Raw genomic sequence first — 17,770 nt, forward strand, 5'->3', positions numbered from 1 at the left:
CCTGAAGCAGTGTGTTTGATTTGAAGCATGTCAGAGACTCCCCTTGGGATAACAAGCCAGGTGCATATCAATTTCTTTGTTAAATTGACAAACTCATGTAAGCTTGCCGCATCCAGCTGGCATAACTGGACACTGCAAGATGGAGGTTCCTAGGGTTGTGTCTGGGACTGGAGATATTGGCTAGTGTCATTTGGTTGCACAATCCAAGCAGCGGCTGGCCAAAAGTGCTCACTCACGTAGCTGGGAGCAGCTTACATGCCAGAGGCTGTGCGTGACCAGCCCAGGAGTGGGGGTTCTCACAGCAGAGCAGGGCAAGGCTGGCTCCCAGAGTCAAGGATTGGAGTGACCTAGCAGATCACCGGTCCAGATAACACCAGGTGAACGTCACACCACTCACACAAGGACATTCCAGAAGTGTGGTACCAGAACACCCTGATACCTAATACGGTACAAACACACTCCTCAAAGATAACAGGAACATGCTGACCCCTCTTAAAGATAAGGTCAGGATGACAGGGTGATGGATAGAAATGTTCTCATTGAACCAACATGTACAAGGTAACGGGTGGTAACTAACCGCGTCAGAGAGGCAACACGTAACTTGTTTGTATCGAGGTATAAAGAGGTCTCGGAGGGGGTGTCTTTGTCTGGCCTGGCGGGAATGGAAAGTCCCACCATTCACAGGGCTGGTCCATTGTAACGGGCATACATGGCTCAGTGGTTCTGTAGAGTCGACAGGATACTAGGACCGTGTGTCATCGACAATAGACCCGGCCGGGCGCCTTCGCTACTGAAACGGATCTGTGGTTTTATTGGGCCGTTTGGTCGAGGTGTGCCGCGTCGGCTGTCTGTGCAGAGCTAGGGCAGTACACTGAAAGACCACACGTGCACACCGGCAATGACTGACTACAGTCCGGGCAGGGAGGTTTCCCACAACCCAGTCATTTCGTGACACAATTTCACAAAGTCACCCCCAGGTCAGAAGCAATGCAGCCAGAGCCCCCAAATCGTCACCAGCCATGCCCCTGGGGGGTGGCTTATGCCTCGTCCATTCGTTTCCGGCACCCGTGTGACTCCTCGCTGTGCCAACTGTGGTGGTGCCTGGCTTTTTTGACAGGTGAGGAACAAATCACAAAATACCGATTTCCCCCCTCCACACACACACAATGAATAATGTAACAGCTACTTAGAAGGAAGAAGCAGCAGGCAGACCTGGAAGCAGGAGCTGTCACTGCTACTCAAGTTGGCATGGCTGGGGGAGCATGAGGTGGCCCCGGGGTGTTGGCATCAACTCCTTTTGCCCATGCGTGGGGCCCATTGAGGACGTGCCAGCCCCATCCCTGCCCGCTGCAAACTCCATGCAGCCCAGGCTTCACTGCTGCAATCCTGCCATGGCTCACCAAGCTATGGTTACACAGCAGTGCCCCGATAACGTGACTCCTGGGTGTGGTGAACTGCCACGGTAACAAGGCAACTACGAGAGGCGCTATACCAAGATTTGCACCTCATGCAGCCCCACATGCTTTGAATTTTGGGGGGTGGCATTTGGCTACTGCAGAGAGTGAGTTGTGACATTTAAATCCACCCCGAATTTGCCCTTAAATCTGTCGATATTTATCAAGTCAATTAAAAAAAAGCGAACATGCGAAATGGATGTTGTGGCTTTTGAGAATTCTTGGGTGGGCTGCACCTCACTTGCTTGGGCTGACGAGCCACCCTTGCCAGACATCCAGGGGTGCTGCCCTTGAGAAGATCAGCAATATTGCTAGCTGGCCAGGAGCGTAAAGCCCAGTGGCCAGAGACCATGAAGGAAAATAAAACTAACCCTGGCAAAGGAACGACACACCAAAAAGTGTAGCAGAGAGGGGGACTTTACTGGGAAGAAAAAGCACGACGAGCTGCATTCCCTAAAGACACTACGCAACCAGCTTACCCAGGGGGGCAGCTTCTCCTTGTCCTCTGATTATCCCGATTCCTGTATATGTGTAAGCGGAGTCAGGATGAGCTCTACCCTGACATCTGGTGGCGAGTCGTGGTGGGTTGTGGAAAAGAACTGCAGGGGGTGATCTCATTTGCACACCCACCCCGCCTAGATGGTCACTTTGGCTGCTGTGGGATCCCCAGTTTCTCTGCTGTTGGAACGGACCCCCTAGATACTGAACCCGGCCCTTGTTGTGCCAACTCTGACGGGCAGAAGGGTTACATATGGAAACATAGCTTTTAGCAAGTCCCTTCTTTTTGTAATCAGCCGCAGTGATTACCCTGAAGTTCTCCGAGTGAATTACTCCTGTCACTTTATCAGGTACTTTTGCTTGTGTGGTAACATCTCTCGAGTGAAGATAACCAGAACCGCTTTTGCTTTGATGGCGTTTTCCTCACGCAGAGCTCAAAGGTGAGCAGGCCAGCTTGCCCGTCAGTCAGTCCGGGGCTCTAATGCCTAGCCCACTGGGCCTCATGTATTCCCCATTGTGTGACTACAGTGTATCCAAGGGGTTCGAAGTGGTGTCCACAGAGTAGCTGGGAGAGATGCAATATGGCCTAGTGCCCAGGGGCCTGGCCTGGCCTAGGCTGTAGAAGTCCTGGTTTCACATCCCAGCTCCGGCAGGTGACAGTGTATGAGTCCTACTGTGCTACAGCACCTCCCCACAGCAAGGCTCTCTGATCTGTACTGGGGCTTCCCAGGTCCATGCAAACACAGGCTAGGTACAGTCTTCAGGTGAGTGGGTTATTTACTGAAAGATTAGAAGGAAGGCGCTTGAGCAAGAAGTCCTGTGACTCCTTTATCTCACATGAGATACAGAGCAAAGGAAAAGTGCCCAGGAGCTTAGACTCTCTTTATAATCATTGGCCAAAGGTTCATCACACATCTGACCTTTGAAATGAAGAGCTGAATTGTCTTCTTCCATGGGACTAGGCTGCCCTCCAGGCAAACACACCGAGCTCCTTGTCTGTTACTAACTCTGAAGGTAATGAGCGCAGATTAAAACTAAGCCTTGTTAACCACAGCACCCCAGTTGCTCAAAAGCGTTCAGACCTGGGGAACTTTGGTATTAACTCCAGAGGCATAGCGGCTTTGCTAAGCAGTTGCTTGAAGCTACTGAGAAGAACTTGTTTGGTTTGACCTTTCTGTAAGGTATGTTCCCCTGATGTTTTAATGTGTTTTTCTGTTGTGATCAAGGCTGGCTGGTGTCTTATGTCTAGAGTTTAGGTGTAAATGTAATTAGCTTTGACAATGCTTTTTGCATCTACAGGGGTGGAAGTTGCTTCCAAACTGCAGGCTATGTATGCCTTGCTCCTGTGCTTTGCATATGGGGAGCTTTTAGGCATATAAGCCTGTTGTAGGGAGGTGGCCCTTAATCTGTAGTTTATAGGCTCGTACCTGAAGATGAAGGAAATCACTTAATGCAGAAAAAGGGGAGCCTGACAAATATATATATATATATTTTTTAAAAAAAAAGGAGAGGGGGCAATCTAATAGCGTTGCTCTCAGGTCTTGTATCGTCTGCCTTCAAAGAGCTGTAGGAACTAGCTCAGGGTATGCAGAGGCCAGTAACCTAAAATGAAAAGAAATAATTTTTATTCTTTCCCTTTAAAATTCCCCCCTGAACTGTCTTTTGTGAGTTTCACATGCTCTTCTGGCTTGTGATCCTCACAGCATAACATTGTGCTAGTGTGTAACTGACTAGTCTGGTTTCCCTGTCCCAGCTGACTGGAAGGTAACAGTAACCAGACGGTGCTAGGTGTAAGGTAGTGACTTAGTTTCCCTCCCCACCCCAGTTAAAGGGCTACTGGAATAACTGATTGATAAATTAGAGCTGGCTAAGAGAAAAGCCCCAGGAGTGACTCAAGGACAGGAAAACCTGCCTCACACAGAGAGACTCCAGGAGCTAGATCTGTTCAGTTTAATTAAGTGAATGCTAAGGCGTGACTTGATTGGTTCCCAAGTACTTACATGAGGAACAGAAATGTAATAGTAGAGAGCTCTTCTGTCTAGCAGAGAACGCGCTAACACAGTCCAATGGCTGGGGAAGTTGAAGAAGATAAATTCAGACAGGAAATAAAGTGTAAATTTACAACAGGGAGGGTAACTAACCATTCCAGCAATTTACCAAAGGTCATGGTGGATTCTCCATCACTGGCAACTTCTAAACCCAGACTGGCTGTTTTTCTGAAAGATCTGTTCTTGTTCGAGCAGGAATTAATTCAGGGCAGGTCTCTGGCCTGTGCTATACAGCAGGTGATCACAAGGGCTGAATGATTTACAAATTCTGCTTCTTCCCCTGTGTCAGCTTGAGGGGTTCCAGTCTCGTGCTATGGTTGCCTGCGTTTCGAGAGCACTGAGATGCATTAAGCAGCCCATCTGTGACAGGGGTAATGCCACAGGAAGAGGTGATAGGGCCTGGTGTTGGGGCCTGACTGATTTCTCTCCTAGCCCAAAGGCCGGGGCAGGGGAGTTGGAGCTGAAGGTTACAGGCATGACTGTGAATCTGTATAGGGTAACAGTCTGCAGTGCATAGAGTCTGTGCAAAGACCTGCCCGTGGGAGAGCTGACGGTCAGCGTCTGTGCTTAACCTTTCCCCCAGCTTTGGGGGGAGACTCGCCCCTACCTCACAGCGGGCTGGACAGCTGAACATGCTAACGTTCAGAAAGAGATTTGGCTGGCTCTGATACTGGCGAACAGCAGCTGGCCAGGAATCCCCTGGCTCAAACCCAGTGGTGCTCAACCCCGTGAATCTCTGGGCAAGGGTCAGGTTATGCAATCAGGAGCAAGTGTCTGGTGCTGTAATACAGAGGGAATGGAATGGAATGGAATGAATACACCCCTGGGTGGGTGCTGGGTGGAGAGGAGCTCATAACTAGGGTGGAGACCAGCAACTCTTGAGGCGAGACTGTGGGTGCGGGTCAGCCCAGAGCATTTACTGAGACTTTCAAGACAAACGAGAAGTCAAAAAGGTGGGTGCATCACTTGTGTCTCACTGAGATGCCTAGGATATAAAACCTGCCAGCAGGTAGCTTCGTGGTCTCTCTCTCTTGGGTTTTCGTAGAGCACCAGGCTGCAGCACAGGGGTGGGGAACCTTTTGTCTATCGGGGACCACTGACCCGCAGAAAAAAATCTGTCACTGGCCACACACAGCCCTGCAGGGGGTGCGGCGGCTCAGAGCTTCCCCTAGGCTCTGGGGTGGGGCCAGAAATGAGGGGTTCAGGGTGCAGGAGGGGGCTCCAGGCTGTGGCAGGGGTTTGGAGTGCAGGGTCTGGGAGGGAGTTAGGATGTGGTAGGGGGCTCAGGGCTGGGCCAAGGGGTTAGGGTGCAGGTGGGGGTGTGGGGTCTGGGATGGAGTTAGGGTGTGGGAGGGGGTTGCGACCTGGGGCAGGCGGTGTGGGTCGGGGTGTGGGGTCTGGGAGGGTATTAAGGTGAGGGAGGGGGTTCTGACCTGGGGCAGCGGGTTGGGGTGCTGGGTGCAGGGTCTTGGAGGGAATTAGGGTGCAGGGGGGGCTCAGGGCTGGGGCAGGGGTTGGGGTGCAGGTCGGGGTGTGGGGTCTGGGAGGGAGTTAGGGTGTAGGAGGGTGTTGCGACCTGGGACAGGTGGTGTAGGTCGGGGTGTGGGGTCTGGGAGGGTATTAAGGTGAGGGAGGGGGTTCTGACCTGGGGCAGCGGGTTGGGGTGCTGGGTGCAGGGTCTGGGAGGGAATTAGGGTGCAGGGGGGGGCTCAGGGCTGGGGCAGGGGTTGGGGTGCAGGTCGGGGTGTGGGGTCTGGGAGGGAGTTAGGGTGTGGGCGGGGGTTGCGACCTGGGGCAGGCAGTGTGGGTCAGGGTGTGGGGTCTGGGAGGGAGTTAGGGTGTGGGAGGGTGTTGCGACCTGGGGCAGGGAGTTTGGGATGCAGGTTCCAGCCGAGCAGCGCTTACCTCAGGTGGTTTCTGGTCGGTGGCACAATAGGACTAAGGAAGGCTCCCTGCCTGCCCTGGATCTGTGCTGCTCCCAGAAGTGGCCGGCATGTCCAGCCCCTGGCAGAGGGGTCAGGGGGCTCTGCGCATGCCGCCACCCCCACAGTGCCCATTGGCCATGGTTCCTAGCCAATGGGAGCTGCGGAGCCGGTGCTGGGGGCGTGGGCAGTGCGCAGAGCTTCCCTGATGGCCCCAGCGCCATGGGGCTGCAGGGACATGCCGGTCGCTTCTGGGAGCTGTGCAGAGCTGACCGGACCTTTAACGGCCTGGCAACCCCAGCTTCCCTCCTGCAGCGGGGCAAGCTGGTGCTCGTGGCTCCAGCCCTGCGTGGGGATGGGGCGCAGAGGCTCGGGGCTTCCGGCCCGCGGCACGGAGAGTTGCCATAGGTTCCCCACCCCTGCGGTAGCATGTTAACACTGATGCTTTTACGTGGGGAGCTGTTGGCATAGCGTGCACTCAACGAGGGTAGCAAAGTCACATCTGGGCACCTGCTGTAATGTGTCTTCTCTTCCACCCCGCCCTCGCTCTGGTCCCAGGGAGATGGCAGCCCGGTGGGCCGTGCTGGGGCTGTTGGCTGCCTGCCTGGCCAGTGCTGCGAAGGAATCGGTGCTGAACATGTGCATGGATGCCAAGCACCACAAAACCCAGCCAGGCCCGGAGGGGGCGCTGCATGGCCAGGTAAGGCAGTGCTGGCCCAGTGACACACGTCAGGCTGATGCCATGCCCCTTGGGGTGCTGGGTGACGAATAACTGAGTCACCTGGACCTGTCGTCCCTTCCAGTGCAGGCTTGTTCCTTCCCACTTGGTACTGGTGGCTTAGCAGACGGTGCCTGGGGGAGCCAACTGTGCTAGAGGGAATGTGTTTGCAATGCACCAAGACTGTTTTCATGGGGCCTGGCTCTGTGGCCCTCTCCCACAGGGCTAGTCTCACGAGGCGACTCCTGGATGGGCTGCAGCATCCGGCCCTCACTGACACTATCCGATTGGGCGTGCCTTCCCCCCCCACCCCTTTCCCCAAACCTTGCAGCGTTGGACCTGGCTGTCTCGCGGTAGCAAAACCAGCCCACGCAAACCAGGCAACAGGGGCCACTTTGTCCTTCTGAAACCAAGCCCACCCCTTGCTGATCCCGCAGGGTGAGCAGCATGAGCGGAGCCACCCGTCACACTCCCTGTTTCCTCGGCGTGGACCCCCCGTTCGCTAGTCGCGTGAAGTGCTTTGAGAGCCTCAGGCAGAAGGGCAAAATGCTATCCCCACCATGGGCCTGGCCGCTGCGGGAGCAGTCCCGCCGTGCACCACGGGAGGCCGGTGATGCTGCTGCAGCCACAGCATCCTGTCTGCCCCCCGGGGCGAGCGGCCGGAGTCCCCTGCGCACCCGTCCCTTGCTGTGTTCACAGTGTGTCCTGTGGAAAGACAACGCCTGCTGCACGGCCAACACCAGCATGGAGGCGCACCAGGACCAGTCCTACCTGTACAGCTTCAACTGGGACCACTGCGGGGTGATGCCAGACAAGTGCAAGCAGCACTTCATCCAGGACACGTGTCTGTACGAGTGCTCGCCCAACCTGGGGCCCTGGATCCAGCAGGTCAGGGGGCGCTGGGCTGGGCGCTGCGGGCGGGAGAGCAGGCTGGCTGGGTGCATGTGCTCACGGCTCCCTCTAGTGGCGGGTCCCAGTGACTCACAGCGGGCTGCTTAGAGGAGTCGCTCCTTCAGCTCAAGCAGTAGAGACATGTGCTTGCAGTGCTGAAGGTCCCGGGTTCAATTCCCCCTGACAATTAGTGATCCTGTATCCAGCTGGGGCCCATTGCATGAGGCTAGGACAATCTCCTCCAAAGGCTCGTGGGGGCAGGTGGCTGCCATGAAGAAAACCTCCCTTGTGTTTTATGTACCTCTCGGGTCCCACCAGCACAGTTGCGCTCCAGGACTCCAACAGGCTGCCTCTGTCCCGGCGTGATGGGGCTCGTACTGGGTGCATATGGGGGATGCAGATTGAGATTGCATTGACTTGGCTTCTTCCAAACCCCTGGCTGGGAGCAGAGGAGCTCTGCTAGACACCGAGCTGGGGTGCTCTGCCCGGGTCCCCGTTGGACTGTGGTTGCTGCCGCTCAGGTGTGCGGGGAGGCTGCTGTGAGGCTCTCCCTTCCCCTGGGGACTGGGCCTGGTTCTGCTGGGACTCGCACTGGCTCCGTTCAGTGGTGCTATATCAGGGGGTGGGGGAGAGCATGTATGTAACCCCTGCTCCCTGGGGCGGCTTGGGGGTGACTGTTGCCCCCTGGGCGCCCAGAGCTGCCCCCTGATGCTCACAGCCCCGGGTCCTGGCAGGCGGATACCAGCTGGCGCCGGGAGAGGATCCTCAACGTCCCGCTGTGCAAGGAGGACTGCGAGCTGTGGTGGGAGGACTGCAAGGACGCCATCACCTGCAAAGAGAACTGGCACAAGGGCTGGAACTGGACCTCGGGTCAGTGAGCCGCTAAGAGCAAACCCACCCCACTCAGAGCGCCTAGGGTTGCCAGGCATCTGGTTTTCGACCCTAATGCCAGGTTGAAAAGGGTCCCGGTGGCTCCAGTCGGTACCGCCGACCTGGCCGTTAAAAGTACGGTCGATGGCGCAGTGGGGGCCTGGGGCTAAGGCAGGCTCCCTACCTGCCCCAGTTCCACACTGGTCCCGGAAGCAGCTGCCAGGTCTCTGTGGCCCCGAGGCACAGGGGCTGCCCATGCCCTGAGTGCTGGCACCGCAGCTCCCATTGGCCGTGAACTGCGACCAATGAGAGCTGCGGGGGTGGCACCTGCAGGCGCGAGGGCAGCGTGCGGAGCTTCCCTGTCTGCCCATGAGCCACGGGGCTGCAGGGACCTGGCGGCCACTTCCTGGGAGCCAGGGAAAGCACCACCAGGATCCTGTGCCCCTCCCACACCCCAACCCCGTTCCCCAGCCTAGAGTCCCCTCCCTCACCCAAATTCCCTCCCGGACTCTTCCCACACCCCAACCTCTCAGCCTCAGCCTCACCCCAGAGCCCGCACCCCCCTCCCACACCTCAGCCCCAGCCCAGAGCCCCCTCCTGTACCCCAAACCCCTCATCCCCAGCCTCACCCCAGAGCCCGCACCCTCAGCCGGAGCCCTCACCCTGCTCCCATACCCCAAACTCTGCCCCAGCCCGGTGAAAGTGAGTGAGGGTGGGCGAGAGCGAGCGACGGAGGGAGGGGGGGGATGAAGCAAGCAGGAGGCGGGGCCTTGGAGAAGGGGCGGGGCAGGGGCATTCAGTTTTGTTGTGCAATTAGAAAGTTGGCAACCCTAAGCACGCCGCAGGGCAGAGCCAGGCTGCTGCAGGCTGGGGGGTGGCTGGAGCAAGGGCCCCGGCTAGAGGATGGGGTCACATCTTGTTGGGTGGGTTCAGGAGCTTCTGATTGGAAAAGGGGCTCATATTTCTCCCTGCCCTTGACGACAGCAGCCCTCTGACTGGCTACAGACTGAGGGCTGGCGTCTGGAGAGCAGTCCTGGGAGTGAGGGGTTGAGGGCTGAAGTCTCCTCTGGTCTCTGTGCTATCCCCAGCTGGGCTTGGACGGTGGAGGGGAGTGGGCGGGAACACGGCACCCGTTGCGTGGATAAAAAGCCGGCTAACTGGCAGGTCTCGCAATGGAGCTGTCAATGGGGAATCATCACTGAGCGGGTGTGTTCCCAATGGGGTCTCGCAGGGATTGGTTCTTGGTCCTGCTCTACTAAACTTTTTGATTCATGTCCTGGAAGAAATGAAATCGTCCCGGACAAAGTTTGCAGGTGACTGAAAAGTTGGGGGAGTGGTAAATAACGAAGAGGACACGTCACTGATACAGAGCGATTAAGCTGGGCCCAGGCAATCAGTATGTGTTTTAATACAGAAAAATGTACACATCTGGGACCAAAGACTGTAGGCCGTATTCACTCAGTGGGGGGACTCAATCCTGGGAAGCAGAGACCAGGGAAAAGATTGGAACGGCGGTAGGGGGGAGGCGGGTAGACAGACATGGATAATCAGCTGAACAGGAGCTCCCAGTCCGATACTGTGGCCAAGAGGACTAAGATCCTGAGATGCTTAAACTGGGGACTCTCGAGTAGGAGCAGAGAGGTTATGTACCTCTTGTGTTTGACACTGGTGCGACTGCTGCTGGAATCCTGGGTCCAGCTCTGGTGCCCCCCATTCCAGAAGGATGTTGATTGGAAAGGGGTCCAAGAAGAGCCATGAGATTGATGAACGATTAGAAAACCTGCCTTGTAGGGATAGATTCAAGGAGCTCGATCTGTTTAGCTCAACAGAGAGAAGGTTAGGGGGTAACTTGGTTACAGTCTAGAAGCAGCTACGTGGGGAACCAGCTATTTAGTAATGGGCTCGTCTGTCTAGCAGAGAAAGATCTAACCCAGTCCAATGGCTGGAAGTTGAAGCTAGACACGTTCAGGCTGGAAATAAGGTGGACATTTTTAATGGTGAGAGTCATTAACCACTGGAACAATTTACCAAGGGTCATGAAGGAGTCGCCTTCGCTGGCAATTTTTAAATTAAACTTGGCTGTTTGTTTGTTTGTTCTGAAAGCTCGGCTCCAGGGATTATTTGGGGGCAGGTCTCTGGACCGTCTTGCTATGCAGGAGGTCAAACTAGCTGATCCCAGTGGTTGCGTCTGGTCTTGGCATCAATGAATATTGTGTTAGCAGAACTCCCTAGGAGAAGGATCAGAGTGCACTGGTGGAGGTCTGGGAGGAAGCCAGCCCCAACCCCAGTGCTTCTTGGTGTCTCATTCTTACTAGCACTAAACCGTCCATCTTTGTTGCTCAGACAAAAGCAAGCCCCTCCAGCCCAGGGGGGTGAGAGCCCAGGCAGCCGCTCTAGGATAAATCCAGGAGGTGAGTGACGTGGCTACAAGCCCTTGAATTTCACCTCATAGGGAAGGACAGTTTCTCCCACAAGCCAGCTGGGCCATTGCCAGCTCAGCCAGTAGCCACGGACAGGCGGATGCCTAGCAGCCAGTGATGGGGAAGGTCTTGCTAGACGGAGTCAAGCCACAGCTTGCTCACTGCCACCCTCTCTCTCCCTTTCCAGGGACCAACCAGTGTCCCCGCGGCTCCATGTGCCAGCCGTTCAAGTACATCTTCCCCCAGCCGGCGGACCTGTGCGAGAAGATCTGGTCCAACTCATACAAATACACCCTGGAGCACCGGGGCGGCGGGCGCTGCATCCAGATGTGGTTCGACCCTGCCAATGGGAACCCCAACGTGGCCGTGGCCAAGTACTACGCCGAGAACGGGAGAGACGGCTCTCCTGCGCCGTGGGCTGTCCTGCTGCTCCTGCCTCCTGCTCTCCTGTCCCTGCTCTGAGCAGCCGGGAGCTGCTGGTCCTTGGGTCTTGAAATAGCAAGGCTTGGTGGCCCTAGCTATGGCCTCTGACTCTGGCAGCTCCACTGGCTTATATAGGAAGCATTTCTTCTCTGGGCGCGGAGTGTATCCACCCTGCGGCCCTGCCTTGGGCTCTGGCCGGCAGATGATTCAGGATTCTGTCCGGCTGCTTCTAACCTGGACAAGACGCAATAGAACCAGTTTCGCCCCATCCTCTCCTGCCCTGGAACTTCACTCCATGGTTTTATTGTCTCAGTGTTCTCCTGCCACGCTCCTCTCTTCCGGCAGGCTCTGGGGGCAGATCCCTCCGTGTCCCTGGGGATCTGAGCTCTGGAACACGCAGTGACTCGTTGGTTGGATGCACTTCCTCTGTTGGGTACCAGAGCCGGGCAGGTCCCCCCTAACGATGGTGCCCCTCAGCCCTCCATCGACAGGATTGGCCACTGTCTTTGCACTTGAATGTGCAGAGTGGGAGAAACCCCATAGGGAAGACAGCAAATATTTGGGGCTGGGCAGGGGAGAGGAGGGTGCGAAGGGTGCAGGGGAAAGGCATTGGGACGCCTTGGGGGATGAGAATTGCCAGGAGAAGAAGAAGGCTTTTGGATCCTCTTATCCAGCCTTGCTCTGTCTCCTTCCCTGCCATTCTGCGCCCCCTGGAAATACAAGTGTCCTCTCTCCTCCCCTGGCTCGCAGCCTGCCCTGGTGTCTCCGCTTCAGCCCATGGGACCATCCTCTCTGTGGCTCTCGGTGGGGGGGGAGGGTGACTTGAGTTTTGGGGGAGTGGCCCTGTATGAGCACAGAGGCATCGCCACCCCATCCTTGCATACCTAGCTGCCGGTTCTGCTGTGAGACTGGGTCTCTCCCTCCTCCTGTGCCACTCTCCAATTCCTCTTCTGTTCGAGCTCCCCCACCCTAGCCAAGCTCCCGGAGGGGTCTCGGTTCCCGGCCCCTGCTCTGGCAGAAAACGAACTGGAAGTGCTGCCCAGCCGGGCCGCAGGCAGTGGCTGGCCAGAGCCAGAGTCTCTGCGCCCCGTGGTGACTGATCGGGCTCTGACCCCCTGGTTTGCTATGGCTAATGCTCCCAGCGCTGGCTGCAGACCCCACAACTTCCTACAGCCCGTAGAACCGGAGCAATGCTTGGGAACGCAGTCCTGCCCCCTGCTGGCCACCACCTGCCAGCCAGATGCCCTCGGGGACCACCATGGGGAGTTGCTGGAAATCTGAGCCCCTCTAGCTTGTGTCTGTGACTGTGGCTAAATAAACTCTCCCAGCCCTGCTCTCTGTGCTCGTCTCTTCCTTGACACATAGACACTTGCCACCGCTTGCTTCCCAGTGGTGCCAAGGCGCAGCTGGGCCCAGCCAGAGGTACCAGCTGGCTTGGAGTTAGGCCCCTCTGTCTAAACCGAGAGAGAGAGTGGGCGGCTGGGCCAGTGCAGAGTTGGTTCAAACACTGCCCGTAACTACTGGTAGCGGTAGGGTGACCATCCGTCCTGTTTTTAAAGGGACAGTCCCGTTCTGGGGGACTTTTTCTTATATTGGCACCTACTACCTCCCACCTCCTGCACCGGTTTTTCGCAATTGCTATCTGATAACCCTAGTTATCAGGGACCACCCGCATGACTCTAGCTGGCCAGGGGGTCCTCTGGAAACCAGCCTCGGCATGCTTTGGCTTCAGGGGGGTTTAGATGAGTGTCTGGTTAATGCCGACTTCTGCAGGATTCTCTCCCGTCTAGGGGCAGAAATAAACTTTGCCCTGCTCCCCTACGCACCCGCAACTGTCCTGGAACATGCCTGCACAATGCTAAACCCATAAACTAGCCAAGGACAAGTAACCCCCCCCCCCCCCCCCCCCCCCCAGCCAATGTAAACACAAACCAGGCTGGATAAAGGCAGCACCTGCCTCCTCTGGTGACACGTTCTAATCACATGGACTAAAGTAGGTCATAGATTCAAATCCATAAGGGTTGCGTGTGATCATCCAGCCTCACCTCCTGTACAGCACCGGCCACAGACCTGCTCCCCCAATAATCCCCGGAGAAGATATTTTAGAACAGCCAGTCTGGATTTTACAATTGCCAGTGACGGAGAATCCACCATGCCCCTTGGGAAATGGATCCAAAGGTTAATTACGCTCCCCATTTAAAAACGTGTACCTTCTCTCCAGTCAGGCCTGGTCTGCTAGGGTGGGCACTGCCCGCCACAGCTGTTGTACAATAGCTCCTGGGTGCATACTCCAGTCCAGAATCTCTACTCTGCTCCCCCAGTGGAGTCATTATTCTGGAGGGATGTCGCTCTCCGTCAGCTTAGTGCCAACCAAGGGAGTTGTTCTGCAACAGCCGTGCGAGTCAGCTTCCCCCCCCCTTATTCAGTGCATGTGCCTGGTGCAGATCTGAGCTTGAGCTAAACAGTCTCGTGCTGGGCTGGGCTGGGCTGGGCTGCAGTCCTGTGTGCAGAGCTGGCTGGAGGACAACAATTCAGTTTTGCAACAACTTCCAAGCTCCTGCACAGAGACCGCCTGGCAATGAAACCAAAACCTGGGAACCGTCGGTGTGAAATGGCGTTGTACCAAAATGGCTCTTGTCTGATCAAGCGACTGAGGGGGTTGAGTGGGGTGTCTCGGGACAGACGTCAACCCCAAAATCCTTCCTGGTGCAAACTCTGTCAAAACAGAGCCACCAGCAAAGTGCCTTGGGTTTGACAAAACGGCCGAATATGATGTCATTCCACGTTGGCAAAGGTCCCAACCAGCTCTCCCTGCATCCAGGGCTGTCTAGCCATAGTGGGGGTTACCTGTGTTTAAAGAGGTGGAGGCCAGGCCAATGTGGACTACATCACTTTTAGGAGCTACTGCCCTCTGGCCTAATCTGGAAGGAGACAGTCAGAAAGACGAAGCTGCAGCTGAATGGGGAAGGGCCAATGGCTGGGGACAAAGAACGCTGTTTCCTGCTGCTAGAATTACAGCGATGCTACGCTGAGCACTGACTGATGGGACCGGGGAAGGCAGAGAAATAACTTAGCTGAAGCGTGATGGGAAGGGGAACTGCTGGCCACAAGGAATGCAAGGTCTGTGTGAGCTCCCAGCCACCGTCTGGCAGCATGCCCAGCAATGCTAGTGTCTACAGCTGGCACAGTCCTGGTTGTGTGGTCTCCAGGCTACTGTATTGGACCCCATGTGCTTCCAAGCCAACGGACTCCTGCAGGTGTCCAGACACTATCTCTAGTTCTGGCCTCTTAGGCACATTCCTGGGGTCCAGACTCCCAAGCTAGTCCCCCCTTCTTTGGATGTCAAACCCTGTGGTCCCCTATGGTGATCTAGCTACACCCCGTAGCGCAGACACACCCTCCATCTGACACATGAGCCCAGTTCCCTTCCTCGCCCTGATCTGCGATCTTGTCAAACAACGTCATCGGGCCGTTCGATGAAGCCATAAAAGCTTGGGTCCTGGAGTTAACAACACTCCTGGGGCAGCCCCGGGGAAACCCTGGCAGCTCAGAGAGGAGCAACACGCGGAAAAGGGGGGCTGGAGAGCATGACCGAGGGGAACTCAGAAGTGCCAACCAGTGACCCATAGGCGCTCAGGAAGGCTGAAGAGCACTGGCTGGATGGCCTAGATCTCACCATCTTAGGCAACTTCTCCATGTCAGGTGACCAGAAATGAGTCTATTTGAAGCAAACTCTGCAACCGCCTCCCTCAGTGCTGGGGGGGTTTCGGCAGCTCTCTTGCTAGGGACACCTAGTCAGGCTGGAAGACGTGGCTTGCAAGCACGTGGTCACCAAACGCTTTGGTGGAACAATCAGATTGCCGCTGATGGACATAAACTGCCCTGCCAGCCAGATCAACTTTCGGACCCAGCCAGAGACCGGTCTAGGCTCGCTCTGCAAGGAGCCCACGCACCTTTGGGGGTTTGCCACGGTGACGGTGAAGCGAGCCACACATAGTGAGGTGGCGAAGGCAGTGGTTTCAATCGGTGGCCCGCAGGGGACCCCTGGGGGTCTGCAGCCTAGGGCTAAGATTTCTGAAGGGGTCTGCACCCCCATTCAAAATTTTGCAGGGGTCCGCAATGAAAAAAGGTTGATAACAGCTGGGCGAAGAGCCAGGAGAACCCAGCCCATGCGACACACCAAGGAAGAGGAGGAATTTGTTAGGGAGGCGCAGTGGAGTGGGGGGGTGCGCGGGTGGATGAGGAGCTTTGGGATGGAGTGAAGACGTGGACCAGAGGCTTGGACTAGCTGGGGAACCTTCCTGGCAGCTAGATGGGTGCAGCTGTGGAAGGGTCTCTCAAGGGAGGGGACAAAGGCCCCGTTGCTTGGGCCACAGACTGGTGACAGCCCTGGCCAATTACAACAGGGACCTTGGCCATCTGCACAGGATGTGCCCGGTGACACCCACTGCAGACGTTGTTCTGTGCTGATGGAGTGGCATGACCCGGATTAGGAGCAGAGGCTCTCTGATGAAGCCGGCTCTGCGGAGTGGACGGATCTTTGCTCCCTGCTGCACAGGGCACCCCTGACCCAGACCCTCTTTCTGGTGCGTCCACTCACCCTCCCTCAGCCGGCTGGAGAATTAGCTGAGTGAGCAAAGCTGTGGCAGCCTCAGAACAAAGAGAGCCTGAGCTGGAGCAAACGACGCCTACCCCCTGCCCATCTCCACTGGGCCCTGCTAGCTGGGGAAGCCAGCCAGCTGTGGTAGCTGGAGATGAGTCCCCATGAAAGTTGCATGGGGCAGGGAGGTCGATTTGAACAATATGCCAAGGCCCCCTGGGGTGAGTGAGGGCAGCCGGGCTGGGGGCAGGATGCCAGGCCCAGAGGGGGTGGGGTGAGGGCAATGGAACATACAGGGAGAGCCTGGCTTGTGGTGAGCAGAGGGGGTCAGAGGACAGGAGCCAACCTTGGCCTAAGTAGTGGATCGATAGAGGCCCACTGTGACCAGCTCATCTGATCCCATGGCTAATGCCAGCCAGAGCACGTCCTGGAGTAATTCTGGTCTGAGAGAGATCAGAGCTTGCAGGAAACCAGCCCGTCGGGCTTTAAAAACCAGTACCAGGAATGCAGACTCCCTCATACCCCTCTGACAGTGGTTCTAATGGTTAATTATTCTCACCGGTAAACACTGACACCTTACTTCCAGTTGGATTTAGTCCAGCAGCAGGAACACCCAGGAGTTTCCTTCCAGCCTGAACACAGACACAGCTCAGACCTGAACCGCTCGGGGCGGGAAAGAGGACGCCAGGCTACACACTTGCATTCCAGTGTCTGTTTTCTCATAGATCTGTAACTCTCCTGTGCTCCGCTACCCAGGGAGCTATTGGGCAGGGCTGCTCCTGAAAACCTGTGTGGACAAGGCCTGAGAGCAAAGGCCCCTGCAGAGCCCACGGGCTGCTTGTTGTAACTGGCACATGGGCAGATTTGGAAGAAGGGGCACTAAGGACAGAGTAGGGTCTAGGGACCCCCTAGGCCTGCTGCCCAAGAAGGGGCATTAGAGGGGGCACCTGCAGCCCGGGCACACACCAGAGCAGCCAGAACTCAGAGCAACCCCTGGAGCCGGGGGGCTTGGAAGCACCCAGGCCTCCAGGGTTGGGTCCAGTATCAGAGCCTGGAGACGGCCACAAGGGGCCCCACCCAGCGCTCAAACAGCCACAGACAGTAGCATTGCTGGGCCTGGTGCCAGCAGGCCGTTCTACAGCCCCGCTCCAGGGAGTCTCCACAGAGCTCTGTGCTCCTCCCTGCCAGCAGCTCCCCGTCTCTCCCCACTTTCAGTTACTTCTCTTCCTTCCCCAGGGCCCTCAGCCAGCGCTAACCAGCCCTCCCGGGAATTCTGGCAGCAGGAAACCAGGTTCTTTGTACCCAGCCCCCGATCATTGCCCAGACCAGCTGAGACCGTGGCGTACCGACACCAGGTCCACACTACTGCCCCATGCAATAGCTACACCGCTCCATCCACACCCCTGAGCGCTGTAGCCAGGCCAACCATAGCCCCGGGCATAGACCATGCTAGGTCAACATAGCCACTGGCTCTGGGGGAGGGGGATTAGCGATGCTGACAGGAGAAGCTCTCCCAGCTGGGGGCTAGTGGCTTCCCTAAAGCCCCACAGCTGTACCTGTGTGTGTGGGGAGGGGGGGCAGGGGTTGTGCTGCTCCAGGTGAAGATAAACCCTGAGAGCATCCTGCAGGACCAGGGAAAGCTGGAGGTAAGTAGTTCATACTAGTCATGTGGCTGGCATGGGACTGGGTCGGACATCTGCCACCATGAAGTTTTGCCAAGATCTGTCTTGACCCTGCTTGGGTTGGAAAGGGTTTGGGGGGGGTGGGTGAAGCTCTCTGATCAGAGACACCCTGCTGCCCCCCAACGGCGAAGAGCCAGCCCTTTTGACCTTCCCATTCCCCAGGGTTTGCCTGCATCCCCGTGCGGAACAAGAACAAGCTGTGCCCCCACCAGACAAGATTGGAGCTGGGCTATTGCTCATCCTC

General features: G+C 56.7%; 1 protein-coding gene across 5 annotated transcripts in view; it reads left to right on the forward strand.

Moving 5' to 3' along the window:
- The first annotated feature begins 2,732 nt into the window (after positions 1–2,732).
- The window catches only part of LOC102929386 (folate receptor gamma), a 40,757-nt gene continuing 25,719 nt past the window's right edge, over positions 2,733–17,770 (forward strand). Inside the window, exons 1-5 of one of the 5 annotated variants that reach the window (XM_037913576.2) lie at positions 2,733–3,133; positions 6,481–6,622; positions 7,340–7,528; positions 8,266–8,401; positions 11,009–12,580. In XM_037913576.2, coding sequence (XP_037769504.1) covers positions 6,485–6,622; positions 7,340–7,528; positions 8,266–8,401; positions 11,009–11,283 — 738 coding nt within the window. In that variant the 5' untranslated portion in view covers positions 2,733–3,133; positions 6,481–6,484 and the 3' untranslated portion in view covers positions 11,284–12,580. Of the gene's footprint in view, positions 3,134–4,425; positions 4,954–6,480; positions 6,623–7,339; positions 7,529–8,265; positions 8,402–11,008; positions 12,581–17,770 lie in introns of those variants that run through there. The other 4 variants (XM_043527083.1, XM_043527054.1, XM_043527058.1 and 1 more) reach the window with 4 other exon arrangements.

Source organism: Chelonia mydas, chromosome 1 (assembly GCF_015237465.2).
Source record: "Chelonia mydas isolate rCheMyd1 chromosome 1, rCheMyd1.pri.v2, whole genome shotgun sequence".
NCBI classification, from domain to species: domain Eukaryota; kingdom Metazoa; phylum Chordata; order Testudines; family Cheloniidae; genus Chelonia; species Chelonia mydas.